Source organism: Chlamydotis macqueenii, chromosome Z, assembly GCF_036417535.1.
Source record: "Chlamydotis macqueenii isolate bChlMac1 chromosome Z, bChlMac1.mat, whole genome shotgun sequence".
Classification (NCBI taxonomy): Eukaryota; Metazoa; Chordata; class Aves; order Otidiformes; family Otididae; genus Chlamydotis; species Chlamydotis macqueenii.
The window spans coordinates 26,830,838-26,849,496 of record NC_141593.1 but is presented as its reverse complement, the minus strand read 5'-3'; the positions used below and the strand labels follow the sequence as shown (position 1 = coordinate 26,849,496).

Below are 18,659 nucleotides of genomic sequence, written 5' to 3'. Positions count from 1 at the left end.
TGGTGGCGCGGCCCAGCCCCCGCTGCTCCCCAGCGCACCCCCGCACCCCCGCCCGGCTGCCAATGGACCACCGACCTGCCGCAGCGCCGAGGGCCCTGCCGCTCCAGAGCACGCCTCGCCTGAGCATGGGGGCGGCCATGACGCCGAGGGACGAGGCGAGCTGCGGCGACCCTGCGAACGCCCCGCCCCCGGCAAGGCCCGGGCGCAAGATGGCGGTGGTGCTCGTCGGGGGCTCCCAGAGGGTGGTGCGGGAGGTGGTGCGGCGCTCGGTGGTTCGCCCTCCCGCCCCGGCCTGCTGGGGCTGCGCGCCTGGAGGTACGGCGGTGCGGGGAGCGGGGTGCTGGGTCGGGACCCTGGGCTGCCGGCCGGCTGGGGAGGGCCTGACCGCGGTACTACAACTCCCGGCAGGCCCGGCGGTGGCCGCCTGCTTTGTGCCTGACGGGAGTTGTAGTTCCTGCGGGGCTGCCCCGCTCGGCGCGGAGGTATGGGGAGGGGAGTGCCGAGTGGCTCTTGCTGGGTTTCCAGGCGGGCCCGTTTGTGCTGCGGCGGGCAGACCGGGCTGCTGCGGCGGAGTTACCTGGCAGAGAGGGTTGGCAGCGGCATTGCTTGCCACTGGCGGGATACGAGCCAATAAAAAAAAAAAAAAAAAAAAAAAAAAAAGCTGCTTTATAAATGCGTTTTAATTCTGGGAGGACGACAACGTTATCCAGACCCTGAGCTGTGCTTGCTGGTTGTCACTATCACTGCCCCGGGCCTCAGAGGCCTTTGGAAGGCGCTCCCTCACCCGCAGCACATGCGTTAAGGAGGGCGCGCAGAAAGGAGCTGTGTGGCAGGGGGCTCCCTGGCGCAGGCCTCCTCTGGGCTCCCAGCCTGTTGCGCCAACTTTGGTGGAGGTCTCGCTCAGCTGAGGGGCTCTGTTACACCCCTCAGATATGTAGATCCCCTCTGTGTGGTGGTCTGCCCACCGCTCTTCACTGGCCATCCGTTTACAGGGTTGCGGCACCGCTAAGGTAAAGCAGGCTGGTTGGTTAAGTTCTCAGGGATTGCCTGCACCATCTGCACGCACCAGCCGTCATTTCAATGTCCCTCTTTTTAACTTGGAGGCCCTCTTGTTTTTGTGCTGCTTTGTTTCTGTAACACTGTAAGGTACGAATTTAAGGAAGCAGTAGAATTCAGCAAATTTAATTCAAGAAGGGTAGAGTTTTGCTGGCCCAGCCACTTGGCTGACATCGCCTGTGACCACTGAGTGTCCATGCAGTGCGGTGTGCCTGTCCCACCCCAGGCATCAGCATGATTACCGTGTCAGGTCTGGAGGGGCCCAGGACCGGGATAGTCTTTCTGTGTTAGACTAGCTGAGATGATCTGTGGGAAGTAAATGGCAGGGCTGTCCAGGCCAATTTCATGCCAGATAAAGTATATTTGTTTACACATTGGAACTGTTTCCATTACATTTAATAGCTAAAGGTGCCATTTAATGGATTTCTTCTTCAGATTTTATAATGTGTGTCATTAGAATGCATTGCTTGCATAGAAAACAAGTGTTTTTATTTGCATGGCCTATTACGTTTTGCTAGGGAATTGAGAAAGGAGAATAAATAACCTAACTTGGGTCAATACTTGCTCTTGTCCCTTCATTATTAGGATCATTCTTTAAGAAGCCAAAAACTTAAAAGTTTACATTTCGAGAAGAGGGGTTAGAGATGTGTTCACACCTGCAGGACTATGACCTTGTTGGCATCACGGAGATGTAGTATGATGGCTCCTGTAACTGGAGAATTGGAATGGAGGGATACAGGCACTTCAGGAAGGACAGGCAGGGGAAACAAGGAGGGAGTGTTGCCCTCTATGTCAACCACCAGCTGGAGTGTGTGGAACTCCACTTGGGGATGGACAAAGAGCTGACCGAGAGCTTATGGGTCAGGATTAAAGGGAGGGCAGGGACAGGCAGCACTACAGTGGGGGTCTGCTGCAGGCCACCTGACCAGGAAGACTGAGTGGATCAGGCCATTTATAGACAGATAGGAGCAGCCTCACAGTCACAAGCCCTGGTCCTCATGGGGGACTTCAGCCACCCCAATATCCATTGCAGGGACACAACAGGGCACAGCAATCCAGGAGGTTCCTGGAATGCATTGACGGTAACTTCTTCCTGCAAGTGATAGAGGAGCCAATGAGAAGTGCTGTGCTGAACGTGATTCTCACCAACACGGAGGGGCTGGTGGGAAATGTGGAGCTCAAGGGCAGCCTTGGCTGCAGTGACCATGAGATGGTGGAGTTTGAGACCCTTAGGGCAGTGAGGAGGGTGCACAGCAAGCTCACTACCCTGGACTTTAGGAGAACAGACTTTGGCCTCTTCAGGGATCTGCTGAGCCAAGTACCATGGAGTAAAGCCTTGGAGGGAAAAGGGGCCTAAGAAAGTTGGTTAATATTCAGGGATCACCTCCTCCAAGCTCAGGAGCACTGAAACAAAGAACAAAGAAGAAGTCCAGCAAACGCCAGGTGGCCTGCATGGATGAACAAGGAATTCCTGGACCAACTGAAAAACAAAAAGGAGGCCTTCAGAGCGTGGAAGCAAGGACAGATAGCCTGGGAGGAATACAGAGACATTGTCTGAGCAGTCAGAGAATCAGGTTAGGAAGGCTAAAACCCTGACAGAATTCAACCTGGCCAGGGATGTCAAGGGCAACAAGAAAACCTTCTTTAGGTACGTCAGGGATGAAAGGAAGACTAGGGAGAATGTGGGTCCTCTCCAGGAGGAAATGGGAGACCTGGTTACCCGCAACATGGAGAAGACTGAGGTACACAGCAATTTTTTTTGCCACAGTATTCACTGGCGAGGGCTCTAGCCACATCACCCAATCCACAGAAGGCAAGGCAGGGAATGGGAGAATGAAGAACCGCCCACTGTAGCAGAAGAGCAGGTTCAAGACCATCTAAGGAACCTGAAGGTGCACAAGTGCATGGGACCTAATGAGATGCATCTGCAGGTCCTGAGGGAACTGGCAGTTGAAGTTACCAAGCCACTATCATATTTGAGAAGTCATGTCAGTCTGGTGAGGTTCCCACTGACTGGAAAAGTGGAAGCATAACCCCCGTTTTTAAAAAGGGAAACAAGGGAGACCTGGGGAACTACAGGCCAGTCAGTGTCACCTCTGTGCTAGCAAGACTGTGCATCCTCCTGGAAGCTATGCTAAGGCACATGGAAAATAAGTGATTGGTGACAGCCAGCATGACTTCAGTAAGACCAATATGGTGTCCACCTATGACAGGGTTACAGGGACAACTAACTGACATCATCTGTGCAAAGCATTTGACACTGTCGTGCACAACATCCTTGTCTCTAAACTGGAGAGACATGGATTTGACAAATTGAATGCTTGGTGGATAAGGAATTTACTGTGTGGCTGTACTCAAAGCGGAGTTGTCGACGGCTCGATGTCCAAGTGGAGACTGGTGATGAGTGGTGTTCCTCAGAGGTTAGTTGGCACTGCGACTGGCGTGGTTCAACATCTTTGTCGGTGACATAGACAGTGGGATAGAGAGCACCCTCAGCAAGTTTGACAGTGACGCCAAGCTGTGTGGTGCATTTGACACGCTGGAGGGAAGGGATGCCATCCAGAGGGACCTTGGCAGGCTGGAGCGGTGGGCCCGTGCAAACCTCATGAAGTTCAACCAGGCCAAGTGCAAGGTCCTGCACGTGGGTCGGGGCAATCCCAAGCACAAATACTGTGCAGAGAATGGATCCAGAGCAGCCCTGAGGAGAAGGACTCGGGGGGTACTGGTGAATGATAAGCTCAACATGAGCCAGCAACGTGCGCTTGCAGCCCAGAAAGCCAATGGCATCCTGGGCTTCATCCAGAGAAGTGTGGCCAGCAGGTCGAGGGAGGTGATTCTCCCCCTCTACTCTGCCCTGGTGAGACCCCACCTGGAGGGGTACTGGGTCCAGTTCTGGAGCCCGCAGCATAAGAAGGACATGGACCAGTTGGAGAGGGTCCAGAGGAGGGCCACGAAGATCGCCACTTACACATTCATCCTTTTACACACTTCATCCTTTTACTCATTAACTCTGGAAAGCTGTGACACAGTGCTCAGTTTCTTTTGCCAGTGACATGGCAAAAGACATATTTACAATCTTTTTTTAGTCTTATACTGCCAGTGGTCTGGCATCAGACAATAATTAACAGCAGTGATTCATATATGCAAAATTCCGTAGTATTGAAACAGACAATGTGACATAAAACTCAACGTTCCTCTTTTTTTTTTCTTATGGTAGGGAAGCGATATCTGCTAACAGAAGATGATATAAAGTTACAAGAATTTCAGCAGATGAAAATGGCAATTAGAAATGAAGTTCATGGCAATAAAGGTATTTGTTTCATAATCACCATTCTCAATTTTAGCATGCGTCCTGGGAAACAAGACAAAGTGATTAGAATATGACACCAATTGACTGAGATTAAAGCAACAACTTATGTCTTCCTGTTGCAAATTTTTTTGTAGCTGAAATTATTGGAAGATCTGATGCTTTGTAGAATGAACTAATATTGGTTATGCTGTGTTGGAAAATGTGGAGGAGCTTTCAAGTATGCAAGATGTTTACCTAAGACCTGAAATATTTGGGTCCTTGCTTTTCCAACTTTGTCAGGTCATCTAATAGAAAATACTGTTTCAATCTACAATCTTACTTTGAATATGTCATCAGCAGAGAAAGTTAATACAAAGCCTAATAGCTACTTAACTATCCTGAGAAGGCCTTGCCAGTAATTATTTTTCAATCTGCTCTGTAAATTTAGTTAGCCCCTTCTTTTGTATTTTTTTCCTTTTACCTAATGTAACCCAGTTCCGGATGACACATGCGTATTCAGAATATGCAGAATAAGTTCAGGCTTTCCAAACTGGTGAAGGAGCAAGATTGGTGGATTTTTTTCTGACACAGGTTTTGCCATACTGTTTAAAGTGTATACAAACTCCTTTCTTTAAGGAATGTAAGTATAAACATAAATCTGGCCTTAATATTTAAGAAAGGTTAGGTAAAACTCTATTTCCTACACCTGTTTAATAATGTGCAGGTGTTCTAGTGATACAATTTGAGAATTATTCCAAAGGCTGTAGTTGTTTTGTTTTGTTTGGGTTTTTTTTGTGTGTGTAGAAGGAAGGCAAGGAACAGACAAATAATCAAATTTAATTTTATATAAACCAGTCTTATGGGACACAGAGGGAGGTGAAGTCAACATGACAGATTTTCTGTATTAAGTAAAAGTAGAATTTAAATTTATTTGCTTACTTTTTAAAAAAAAGAACATAAGGCAGAAAATGTCATTTACAAAACTTCCTTCCTCTTTAAAATTTAAATGGAGCCATGGCATGCCATAATGTTATTATATTTTGCTGTGAAGAAGGCATACTTATATTGGGGATTATTCATCCTGTACTTGACATACCTTGAATATATTGCTATGGATCAATCACTCTTGCTAGAACAGGTTTGTTAGAAGCCAAATATTTGGCTTCACAAGTCACAGTTGACCTTTTGTACAAATAGTAGCCTTTGAGGACTGATGAAAACAAGCACCTATTTTTGTGTGTGTGCACGGTTTCTGGACTCAGTGGTTAGTCTAATACTTGAAAGATGAAAAGAAGTAATAAAGGGCTTGTAATAAACTTGGTTTAGAAATGGAAAAAGCAGTAGTAACTATTCTGTTATGCAGAATATATAATAGCTATTATTTATTATAGTTATAATGCAACTATAATAGTTACACTATTGACTACAGCAGTTGAACAATTACCTACAGTAATTGTAATAACTATTATGTGTTCTTTACAAATACAGTTTGGATCTCAGGTGTTTTTTGAATTTCTGCAAACTTTGAACACATCAAAACCATTGTATGTGTACTTACAGATATACATTCTTCTGACTTCACAGGATTCAGCTCGCATCTCAGCCTTGAGTAAGGACTTGTATTTGCAGGTAGCAACAGATACGCTTCCGGTAGCTGAGTATGTTGTTCTTTCAGGTGCTCACTTTGCACGTCTTGTGTAGGTTACTAGCTTGAAAACAGCAGTGATGCAGCAACTACTACAAAAATGTTCACTTCCCTAACCAAGACGGCGGGCAGCAGTATTAGAGGAATGGGGCTGCCAGGTGATATGTGTGATTTTTGTCTTTTATATGTCTGAATCAGAGCCTTGAGATTACCACCTGAAGGACTCATCTTTGTGCTTGCTTTGTCATAGGAAAACGTGCTGAATAGAGAAAACTTTTTTGGTAGGGGAAGGGAAGCAATTCTAAGTTTACAGCTGTGTAGAAATATATAATGTATGAGAGACTGTGTTGCATCAATTGTGAAGGAATTTAAATCTTCTATACTAAGTGTTGAGTAGAAATTCCTACACTTGTTTGGTTGGTCAGTGGGATTGTTTTTGTTTGTTTGCTTGCTTTTTAAAAAAAGAACATAAGGCAGAAAATGTCATTTACAAAACTTCCTTCCTCTTTAAAATTTTTGTTTTACCTAATATATTCCATAATGTACACAATTAAATTAAGTTCACAATAAGCATCTTCTTGGTTTTCCAAGTCTGACATGACTTCATGGGGACACCTAGGCATGCTTATCTGTGCAGAGCTTTATGCTTTTTTTCTTGGTGAAAAAACCAAGCATTCTGCTTATTGAATCTCCATGTTTCAGGTATCAAGTATGCAACACAGGTAATGGAATTGTCTATAGACTGCTGCTATAATGTGTTTTGTTTTCAGATCCGTATTTTAAAAGTATTAAAGAAAAACTAAAGAAAAATGGAATTATTCTCAAAAATGAATTAAAAAATTTACTGCATTTATGTCAGACTTCATCTGATGTGGAACTAGCCAGAAAAGTTATTTACAGGTATTTTTAACAATCCAGGTAATGCTCTTTTCTGTCTTTAATTTTTTTGCTTTTATTAGGTCACGTCAGGCTATGTCTGCAGTTGAGAGCTTGCCCTAATTAAGTGGCTATATGCATAGTTAATCTATTAAACTAAGGCTGTATTTTCATTTACTCTGGATCTTCCAACCCATCAGAGACTCTCAGATCAAGGAGAGTCAAGCTACAGGAGCAAAGTCGTGTCCTACTGTGTGCAGAACGAATGGTGAGCCACACAGAAATACCATCTCTCAGCTCAGAGGTAGTGGTGTGTTCAGTGGCATTTCCCAGCCAAGACACGCTTGGTTATAACTGAACCCAGCAGTGACAGGTCAGGAGGTTTTCTGAATGAAAACCTTCCCAGCATTTACAGTGTAGGAGCTATAACAAAAATGGTGAAATACTTTATTTTTATCTTTTTATTTGGTTTTTAGTGTAGGAGAGAAAAAGCTCAGGTACTTGAGCAGGTACTGCTGCTAAAACAGACTGCTGCAACTTCCTGTGCTATTGCTCTGTGGATACATAGTAAAGTGGCTGGGAATTTTTGTGGCAGAGACCCATTCTGTTACTAATCCAATGCACATAACTTTACTGGAAATAGAAGAGATTACATATTACTAGTTAATTTATTAGTTTGATCAAAACAATATTTTTTTTCCATAAAATTAATCTCCTGTTACTTAAATGTCATTGACTGGTACAGATAGAGAGGTGTGCCTCTATCATTGCACATACATATCTTGCTCTTTATTTTTCCCTTGACAAATTCCTTGACCTGCGTGAATAACTTTTTAAAATCTTTCCAATAGGTACCATGAACAGAATGGAATCACAGCCTTTCATGATTTTAAATTTGGGCCCCTCTTTATGAGGCTATGTTATGAGCTGGACCTTGAAAGACCTGCAGTAGAACTTATCAAAGATCAGGTGATTCCTCTATATATTTTGAAAATATTGTTGTTATTATTATTATTAGTCTATTATGAGTAATCGCTGTGCTATGCATCAGCCTTGCGTGAGGTCATAGACTTGGAGTATGTGTACAAGGATGTCTATGACACTAATGTAAGGATGCAGTTTACATGGTTTTTATTTTAAAAATTGCAAAACAGTAATTAAAATCAAATGCTAGTTTGAATGATAACTTTATTATTGTACTTCTGCATAATTGCATCATTTGAATAAGGAGCATTGGTTAAAAAATAATTCCTCAAAGGAACACAACTGATGCATGTTTTTCTGCACCCTGTGTTGCAGAAGACACCCTGCTGTTGTTCTGTGTTCTCAGAAATGAATGCTTCTGAGTTTTTATGTACTTGTTCTGAGAGATCCCTCGGGTTTTTTGCACCAGCCGATTTATCATGTTACTCTGTACTTCAAACTCCTCATGAGCTCAGGAACTTGGCCATTTTAGTGCTGAAGAAACTTAAGGTTTTATTTTTGAACATCTGTAAAATGCTATGAGTGCTATTATGACAATATATTAGTCGTGCTCAGTGTATAATAAACTAAAAGGATTCTGTGCAATAATGTTGTGTCTTCAAAAATCTCTGGTGGCTAGTGGAAAGTGATCTCTATGATGTTAATTCATTAAGACATGAGATATGGCTAGCCAGAAATGGGAGCAGTCTTTGCTTGGGCTACTGTTCTTAAATTAGGCGTGTTTAAGAGTATGTGCGTTGTTTGGTTTGGTTTGGATTTTTTTTGATTCAGATCTATGCTTTTAAGACAAATCCTACAGTACTTGCAGGACCTAGTGAGTAATGGATAGTAAGGTCAGTACCATTTCTTCAGACTCTGCTGCAGAAATTTAGATTTAATGCCTCTGGCATTTTATTTGGCTATTCCCAACAGGCAGTGTAATTGAAGTCTAATGTAAAATATACTTGCTCTTTCTTCTGCTGCTCTGCTTGTCATCAGTCAAGTTCCTGTGCTGATCTGTTCATCACTTGATATTGTGATTAGCAGAATATTCTTTCAGTTTCATGGTGGTAGTACTTTATGCCAAAGGTATTGTTAATACAGCTGCAAGGTGTATTTCTGCTGAGATTTTTGATTAGTCAGTGACTTCTGCTTGCTTTAACTTAGGGGTCACAATCTGTCATTTAAAAATAAATCATAGTGGGAATCTCTGGGAAATTTCTGTTTAATTTTAGTGAGCTTTTATCCATACTGAGTCACTGGTATTTTAGAGGTTACTTGACAGAGGGACAGTCAGGGAACCCAGAAAGTTGAACTTGTGAAGATGGGGCTTATTCAAGTAGGAAGACCTACCAGATGCTGTGGACAATAACAATACTCACTGTCTAATTTTCTTTACGCTTCCTCTGTATGTTTCTTCTCCAGAATTTGCGTGGTTTTTTCTCAGAGAGCACATCATTCCATATTTTGATGACTATGTTGTTTAAAAAGGGCCATTTTGAAAGTAAGTACTATGTTTGCTAAGGCAAATGTATTTTAAGGAGGATGCTTCTCCCTGTAAATGTATATGTGTATATAAATATATATATTTTTTTAATGAATATTACTGATTGGTTTATGGTTTTAGAAGGCCAGGTATTGTGTAAATTATTGTACAGATGAATGAGCTGTGCTGCAGTATGTAATAAAAATGTAAGTCTGTGTTTGCTTCATACTTTCAACGGCATTCTTACCATTCTTAATTGCACAGAATTGTGATTATCCAGGGGGGTTGTTTCCTAAACCCTCTTTTCTGAAGGCTAACTTCTCTTTAGTTTATAATTTCCCTTAGCTTTTTGTTTTCTCTGCTCAAAGTTTGTTTTACGTGGTTTCTGGAACAGTAAGTTCTCTAGCAATTTTTTTGGCAGTTCTGCATTTGTGTCAGAGCAGGGAAGAGTACTCTGTTTCCTTTGATAACAAAACCAGACAGTAGTCTTCTCTTTATTTGTCTCACTAGTGTGCTGACACAGAGTGACTGCTGTAATATTTAAGTCAAATATTTCAGATCAGTGTGGCCTTTTGTGAGGTTAAGGGGGATCGTCTGACCTAACAGAAAAGGCTTTCCCTAAGAAAATATTAAATTGAGTATGGAGTAAGCTTTTCAAGCAAATCCCTTTATTTTAGATTTATGGAACATGCAGCACTTGGTCTCTTGACATTTGGCAAATGTAAGTCCAGCAGTTGTCTTGAAAATTGAGACTGAGCCACTGTAAAAATAACTAGATCAGAGCCTGAATGCAGTGTTATGATGTAGTGGAGCATGTGCGTTATTGAAAAGCTGTTAAATAGTATGCGTAAAAAGGTTTGATCATGTGTTTAAAAGGCTTGCTTTCTAGGTGGTTAGGAAGAATGAGAATGACTCTGTTAAGTATCTAGAATTTAGGTTTAGATTTGTATGAAAATAACAGAACAGTAAGGCAAGATGCTAATGTAGATTGTCAGCTTTCTTGCTGGGAAAAAATACTTACATCCAACTGACCCTGAATTAAACTTTTTGAAATGTATTAATTTTTTTTAAAGTAACAATTTCAGTTTGCCTTCTTATTTTGATATAGACCTACTGAGCTCATACCACATTGATTTTTTTTTTCAGTTACTAAATCTACAGCCTTAAATTTGTGAAGTGAGTAACACTAATGTATTTTTGATAGGTGCTTTCGAAATTCTAGTAGAAATGAAAAAACAAGGTATACCTTTCAACAAAGAAACCTATCTACTTGCATTTGCAATATGCTACAAACTGGTAAGTATTTACAATTTACAATGATGAAAAAGTATTTGAAATGCCTTCAGTATGTCTTCCTTTTTTTTTTTTTATATATTAAATTGCCATGTGTTCCCAGTCATGATTTCTTATCTCGTGCAAATATTTTAGATATCCTTAAGTCCTAAATTGCTTCATAGTGCATGATATGATGCATTTATATAGCTTGCCATACAAACTAATGTCACAAAGCAAATCTCTAAAAAAATTGCGTGGACAAGCACTAAGGAACAAATTTGATACAGCCTTTGAGTAGCTGATAGTATTCTTTCTCTGGAATCTGTGCATTTCTTCAGACTATAGTCTGTGCTTGAGCCTCAGTATTGGTTTTCTAGTCTGACTTCCTTAAAAGGCAAGACATACATTATATGTTCTGTTTGTCAGGCATCTCCTATCCATTTTTCCTCTCCCCTTCCAAGTAACCTTGAATCATTTCTGTAATTGCACCCAAATTTGACAATTATTAGAGTTCTGAAAGGCAATCTGTTCTACTAGTGTTCCCTTAGAAGTGTTTCCGTTTTGTAGCAGATACCCAGACTTTTTTATTTTACTCTTCCTCTCCAGATTTGAATCAGTTCTGCAATTCGAAATATTAACATAAGCCGTTCCTAAACTCAGTAGGAAACTCTGCTTCAGTTTCCGTGTGTTTTTAGGAAGAAAGACACAAGCTGAGGAAAAATTGTACCACTAGACTAAACTTCCTTAGGTTTCTCAGTTAATCATACAATGAAACTGAGTGCATATGTGATAAAAAGGAGTTGACCTAAAGTGATAGCTCAGTAGTAATTTATGTACTGCTTCTGAAATTCTAAATTCTAATGAATCAGGGCTGCCTTTAGATCAGGGGAAATAGAAATAGCCGTGTGGCTTTGGTTTTTGGAGAGTGGGGCAGTAGACATTGCTGAGAAAGAGCTGTGGAAGTTATCTGCTGTTAAAACCATCTAGACATTGATGGTTACAGTCAGTTTAGGGATGTTACCAGTTCTATGTAGAAGGCACCTTTTTTAGAAAGTTGTGAATGTGCAAAGACTCTGGCAGTGTGGTATGACCCAAGTTTATAAGCTAGTGTTTGCTACTAGCATCCACTGAGGCAATACTTACTGCTTCAAGGATGCTTCTTGGTCTATACTCAGCCCATTTAGATAAAAAGATTTTCAGAGAAGCCCACTGTGTTTCTCTGAGATACCCTTTACTCCCTCTACTGTAGCTTCTTCTCTAAAATCCTTATCTGGTTCTTTCAGTGGCCTGCTCTCAGAGGGCTTGTATCTGTGACATGTGCAACAGCAAGAGGTTCATGACACTTCTGTTTTCTACTACTTCTGGTGCTATCTGTGTTTTCAATGGAGCATCTGGCACATCATTACTTGTTCAGTGAATTGATAAAAATAGAGGGGAAATTATTTTAAACTGTCATCTGGTTCTTTTAACAGCCACAATAAATTTGTGGGGGTGTTTTCATTAAGATAAAATGTCAGCAGTGACTTGAAACAGCATACCTTAAACACCCCAAGGATGATCCTGTCCCTTAAATCGCGGACAGTATTTTGCAGGAATGACACTTTGAACAGTAGGTACAGAAATCAACATCAAATACTAGGAAGGAATATGAAGGCTTGTATCCATATTGGTGGTACTAGTTGTTACAAAACCTTCCTGCTGCCAGCTTTTAAGTTTGGCAGGTATTACTTTGTTTGGAGTCCAGTCAGCTTCACTTATTATTTCAAGTGCGAGGAGCGTTGTTTTTGAGAGTTGTCGTTTTGTGAGATAACACACAGGTAAACTCATTGCCTTTTACTGTAGAATCCTGTTGAAAATAGTCACAGCAATGATGCAAGCTTTCTGTGTTGGACAACAGGCAAATGTCTAGGCTATTGTATTAGAATATATACTTTGGAAACATCTTGCAAGATTTAATCCACAAGAGAGGCTAAAAATCGCTGAATGTTCAAACTTACACATCTGCAGTTTTCTTTAGTGTAATGGTGATTAATAGTCCAATGATTAGAAAACACTGACTTTCATTAACTATCTAATGTAGCTTTCAGAATAAATTAAGGACAAAAAGTCAGCTTTCTTCCTGTTTTGGGAATGACTAGAAAGTGGAAAGGGAAGTGTCTGTTGATTTTAGCATACTGCCGGGGTTGTTTTATCTCTTGTAGAAGCCAAATAGTTAGGACAAGGTGTAGTTATTAAAATAATGGAAGTTACTTTCACCCTTTTCTGAACTTGGTAGCTTTGAATATTGTATTTTGATGTTCTCAAGAAGTGCTGCACAGAATCTGCTTGGTTCTGTTCAGATATGGATTGCCTTGATGATCTTACAGTATATTGACTTTTGAATGTGATTGCAATTGCCTACAGTCCTTTTGGATCACAAGAATAACAAGTGCAACTTAGGTTTGAAATTTCTATGCAGGACAGCCTAGACTCTTGCAAAATCTCTGCAAAATTGCTTGAAGAAGCACAGCTAAAAGGTGACATGTTACCACTGCGAGCATTCTACTTTGCTGTGGCAACTGCTTTGAAGCAGGTATGGTACCTTTTGTTTTGATTTGTGCCTGAATCTCTAGTTTTATTGTAGTAAGATAGTCAGTGAAAGGAAGCTAACACAGAGGAAGCATAAGTGATCTATGTAATAACTTCAAGTACTGGAACTTTTAGGCCCTTGGAAGAGTGAGTCTACTGCATAGGTATTCTGTACTTGTGACAACACCACATAGACTATTTTTAGAAAATTAAAGAGAGTTGAGCCAGCAGGTTAGATGTAACCATGGACTCAGTCCTACAGATACTGATATTTAGTGATGGTTTCCTTTAAATAGAAGTAAAGTGATAATTTAAAATATTTGCACCATTGACTCTTTAAACTCAGAGGCTGTGATGTGTATTGCCCTACTGCCTGGGAGATGGTCTGTCTTTCCCCAGAACGTATTTCTTCAGGGGGAGGTTCTCATATACCTCATGTGCCTAAGCATTGATATGAAGAGGTTCTGAGGCTGTACAAGGTGAAAGAATGAGCAGGAGAATAACAGTTAGGAAATTCTAAAGTCTAGTATTACCTTTGCCATTAATTTGTGGATACAGCTTGAGGAAATCCTGAACCTTTTAAGCAGAGGTCAGAGGAACTGTAAGAACTAGCAATTTGAATTAATTAAGTAGAATTGTTAAAATTTTCTTATACACCCTGTGGTCTTCTTTGCACTGTCTCTGTTCACAGAGACACTGAACAGTAGCATCATTGAATTTAATTTATTCATGTGCATGGTGGCATGACAGGGCTTCTCATTGGCATTGAGGTTAGAAACCAAAATCTCAGTCTCTGAAACAACATGAAATATCCTTGATGCTGTTGCTTTATGTAAAAATCAGTTAAAATTCTTGTTTTGCAGACAGAATAATGCTCCACATTACACTTAACTATTCCTTAAGCTACATGATCTTTGACAGTACATCTTGCTGTGAGTAAGATGTTTCTTGATCCCAGGAAACAGTGGTTGGTCTAGTAAATGTCAGTGTAACATTTACTGTCTATACAAATCAGTTAATGGCATAGGTACAGTACCGTAAAAGTGTGTGTTCCAAGGGTTGAAAGTGCTGAGCAGGATAAATACCCACATTAACATGTGCTGCACTTCATTTAAGTACCCTGACATGTGCCAGACTGAACATGTGTGTAGATTTTTTATCTTTTAGGTGCTCTTATGCTCAGTGTTGATTACATACTTATTTTCCCTGCTGATCTGAGGCAGGGAGTACTGTCTGATGTGCTAAAGAGCAAGATGACATGGGAACTGCAGCACAGGGTGTTCCTTTCAGAGGTTGGCTGCTGTTTAGAGTCTATGGGTCTTGGTGAAGGAGTTCTAGGTGCTAGTTTGTGATTCATTGAGAAGCTGTGAAAGATTGTTGTTTTCCTTGAACTTCTATTGTGAAATGTGTCACACATATTTAACTGTATTTTTAAAATTATTTATAATTCCTTCCTAGAATGATATAGCTCAAGCCAAATTTTATTACTCCCAGATAATGAAAACAGAGAACACACTATACAGTAATCTTCAAGTAAGTATGCTTAATTTGTATTAGAGTCTTGCAGAGAAGTATGCTATACTGGACAAAAAACTCCCATGTGCAAAGTAACAGAAGGCCAGCTTCTCAGTAGCACAGGTGTGTGTGTATCAGTGCTGTTGCTGAGCTTGTTTTTGAGCCAACAGACAATTTCTGTCAGTTGGATAAATTACATTCTGAATTGTGAACACCCTCCCCCATTTTTAAAAATTGCTTTAAAAATAGATGGTAATAGAAAGTAGAAAAGTCCTACATCTGTGAGGATGGAACTGTGAACAATTTCTTATTATGACAATGTGACTTTTTGCTTTCTTCTACAAGAGATTTAAAAAACCACAGCTCCAAGTAAATGCCTTCCTTAGCTGCGCTCTGCCTATTTCAGACCACCTTCAGCCCTATGAACCTTAACCACATCTGTACATACAATATGTTTTTTCTTTAATTGCATGGTCTACAACCTGAGAGAAGGTCTACTGCATGTGTCCTGTAAGTGACCTCTCTAAGCTATGGAAAAAACTACTTTATCCAGGAACGGCTAATGCAGCTCCATTAGAGCAGCTCTGCCTCCAGGCTTACCCTTTCTTTCCATGTCCCAGCTGTGAAAAAAAAAAAACCAAACCTCTGTGGAAATTGATCATTCCCTTTGGTTTCTTCATGATTAATGATTTTTTTATCAGCACAGCATCTAGAAATGTATTTTGTCCTGCTTTGCTTCGTATCTTCCTCAAACACTTTTTTTTTTTTTTTTAATTTGTGTTCTGATGATAAATACTATTTGTGTGGTGTGTTTTTATGTTATTCTTAAGGTTCTTGTCCAGCTCAGATCTGGTTTATTAGAAGAAGTAATAAAGACATTAGAGGCAGCGGTGGAAGTAGATACTCCTCCCTTTGTGAAAAAAATTGAGTTTTCTGAGCAGGTGGTAAGTATACAGTAATGAGAGGAGGCCCGTGATGTATGGCTGAGCCATGATGACAGTGGTTCAGCTGCAGAACTTCAGATGCCCAAGTTCAGATGCCAAAATAGCTGGCTGGCTTTCTGTACTGTTGGACAAAGCATTTAGCTGTCTGCTTCCCTTTTTTATTGTGGATCTTGCTCTTAGAAGCTCAAATTTCATCTGAATGTAGATGAAGCATTCCCCAGTGGCATTAAATAATTTAATCCCTTGCCTTCTATGCTATTTTCATTTGACATGAAAATGAGAGTGAAATTCTAATCACAGTGATATTGTTAGGTTGATAACATTTGCAAAGACTTGTGATACTATACAAGGAAGTGTGATACGGGAAATAATAGCTTTTACTATTTTACTATTAAAAACAAGCTTTTACACTATTGATCACAATAAGTCTTCCTTCAGAGCATGTATCAGCTTGGCAACGTTGCTGCTGCTTTTCCTGAAACTTATTAGTGCATTAATTTTGAATGTATCTATGGAACAAGATATTTTAAGACTGTGTTAATCATTAAATACTTACACTGCTGACTAATAAACAAAATGAATAACTGATACATAAAATAACAAATACTAGGTAGAAGGAGGGCATACCTTTCAGTACATAGTCCCTCTATATTAATTGCTATGTTCAAAAGAAATTTTTTGAAGCAGCATTTCAATTTGTAAATTCATTGCAATAAAGGTTGTATGTGTCAATACTGTATTTTCATTTTGTTTGGCAAATTTCTAACAGTCCCTAAGAAGACTAAGCATTAGTCCTAACCCATTCCTTCCTCAAAAGGTTATTGATCAATAACAGTTTTTGAGAGATTTACTTGTACTTGAGCTCATACTCTGTATATAGCATATAGAACTTCTCAGCGTTCTATAGTCTGACTTTTATTGATTTGTACTGTATTGTACATTTAGTGCAATATATAACAATAATTAGAATTGTGCTGATCTGGAAAGTAGGTTCCAGGAAGCAATTAAGTTTCCTGGGTTTAAATAGAAAATAATTGTGTTAGTCTGTACTTGGACTGAAAATATGACTGTACAGCTTTGAGGAAGTTTTAAATCCAATAAACTGTCTTTTATAGGTCTCCAGTGCATTTCCACCATTATCTGGTGATGTATAGTGTGTACTGCTTAAAATCCTCTTCTTAGGAGTCATTGTGTTAGCCACATATCTTAAGTTGTGTACTTTTTTTTTCTTTGGATGGTTGCTTGTCTTCAATATGGTGACTGAATGAGACTTGGTAAAATGTAACAGGCTGTCATTTTCTCCTCCTTAGCTGGCTACAGTCAGAGAAAAGCTGGAAGAAAACCCCAACTTTTCTGCCAAATTAGGAGATATTTATATGAAACTACAAGCTTCAGGACGGATAACCAAGTGCACACTGGAAGACATGCTTTTCCAAATTCCTTGTTCAAAGAAGACCCCTGCAAAGCTTTTAAATCAGAAGCTGTTGGGCTATCAGGCTGCTAAACAGCTCCGGTCAAATCTATTGTTGGAATAGTTCAATATTTGATGGCAAACTGAACTGTTGCTAGCATCCCTTAGAAGACAGGTTCCAATAAAATGTCTTCTCCCCTCCTCCACAATGACCAATTGTTTAAGTTCTTTATGGGAAACTGCATTTTAAATATGTTTCATGTAGCTTCCATTTTTAAATTTTGATGCTAAAACCAAGCCATGACTGTGGGTATTTGTGTATTGTTCAGAAATGGAGTGATAGAATGGTTTAAAGTTTTTCCTCGGGCACTTAAATCAGGATTTTCCTATGCTAAATGCCTGATGGATGTGAACAAAATAGCATCTGTATCTGACCTGACTTCTGTGGTTCATGAGAAGAAAATTCAGTCTCCATTAGATACAATGTTCTGACTAAAAGGATAGATGCAGTCCAGAGTCTAGATAAAAAAGTTCAGAAGTACTTTAACTGTTTGTTCAATATCTGTACATGTTAAGAGAATTGGAGGAAAGCAAGGTTCCCCTTAATATCTTTTTCTTCAGAAGCAATATATTATTATGTATGTTTTTTCATATCAAATGGGATCGTGGAAATGCTATGGGAGGTAGCATCGTAACCAGCTGGTTGTATTCTCACTTGAAGGAGATTCCTGACAGAAGTCAGAGTCTCAGAGTGAGTGGCCCAACATATTACTTCTTTCAAATTTTCTGATACTAAGCCTCCTGGGGTAAGCAAATCTTAATGCAAATTTGCAACTAAGTCCTACCAAGTTTCTTAGAGCAACTATGACCTCTTTTTTTGACCATAATTACATATCATCTGCATAATTCTCTCATACATAGAGCAAATAATTATAAAAACAGTACAAAGAAGCTTCATATTGACTCAACTTTAATGAATCCAGGTTAAATGTGCTTGGTTCTAGTAATTAAAAGCTGTTGGTAACTGTGAGTCCTGTATACCGAACAATATTTTCTCATTCACTATCTGGAATAGAAGGAATTAGAAACAGCTCTAACTTGGCTAGCACTCAAGTACTTTTGGTTTACTTTTGCATGTGGGGTGATGAGCCTGTTGATACAGAACTTAGCACAAGTGAGCACAAGACTAGGTGGAGCCCAGCTTGGTACTCTCCAGACTGAGGCTTCTCATCTCTCCTTTGGCTTCTGTTCATTTTTATTTTGTGTCTCCTACCGCCAAGCAAATGTCAGAACTGAAGGGATTCTTTCTGTGAATGAATCTATATGAAACTTTGTTGAAACCAGTGAGTCACTGTGAAAAAAACCAAGAACCTATTCATGCAGAAACTCATCTTTAGCCCTAATCAGAGCAAATATGCCTACAGCAGGTCAGAGGTTTCCTTCAGAGGCTCTGACACTGTAACTCATTTCTGTCACCAATGTGTCTTGTTAGTACTAAAATGCACAAAGCCGTTAAACAGTGCATGGAATATAGTGCAAGTGTAAGTGAAGAATAATTTGAAGCTTGTATCACATTTTTATGAAATGCGTGCACACTTTTTATGAGTGGTTGCATAGGTTAAAGTATTAAA

The 18,659-nt window shown here is 40.1% G+C and overlaps 2 protein-coding genes across 3 annotated transcripts in view; one reads left to right on the top strand and one right to left on the bottom strand.

Annotated features, from left to right (window-relative positions):
* MRPS27 (mitochondrial ribosomal protein S27) overlaps window positions 1-418 on the bottom strand; it is a 44,222-nt gene extending 43,804 nt beyond the window's left edge. The window contains exon 1 of one of the 2 annotated variants that reach the window (XM_086771300.1): window positions 76-418. In XM_086771300.1, coding sequence (XP_086627426.1) covers window positions 76-139 — 64 coding nt within the window. In that variant the 5' untranslated portion in view covers window positions 140-418. The remainder of the gene's footprint in view (window positions 1-75) is intronic. The other variant, XM_086771302.1, reaches the window with a different exon arrangement.
* On the top strand, window positions 188-18,058 carry PTCD2 (pentatricopeptide repeat domain 2). Its single transcript, XM_086771303.1, has 10 exons — window positions 188-315; window positions 4,274-4,366; window positions 6,761-6,890; window positions 7,718-7,835; window positions 9,255-9,333; window positions 10,520-10,611; window positions 13,049-13,162; window positions 14,617-14,691; window positions 15,504-15,617; window positions 16,928-18,058. Exons 1-10 carry the CDS (start codon window positions 210-212, stop codon window positions 17,150-17,152), a joined length of 1,146 nt encoding a protein of 381 aa, XP_086627429.1. The 5' UTR covers window positions 188-209; the 3' UTR covers window positions 17,153-18,058.
* Window positions 18,059-18,659: the final 601 nt, after the last annotated feature.

Coding starts and splice junctions, on each gene's coding strand:
- PTCD2 (XM_086771303.1), top strand. CDS start 210: ATGGCGGTGGTGCTCGTCGGGGGCTCCCAGAGGGTGGTGCGGGAGGTG. Junction 6,891..7,717: donor GCCAGAAAAGTTATTTACAG/GTATTTTTAACA, acceptor TCTTTCCAATAG/GTACCATGAACAGAATGGAA. Junction 10,612..13,048: donor TTGCAATATGCTACAAACTG/GTAAGTATTTAC, acceptor ATTTCTATGCAG/GACAGCCTAGACTCTTGCAA.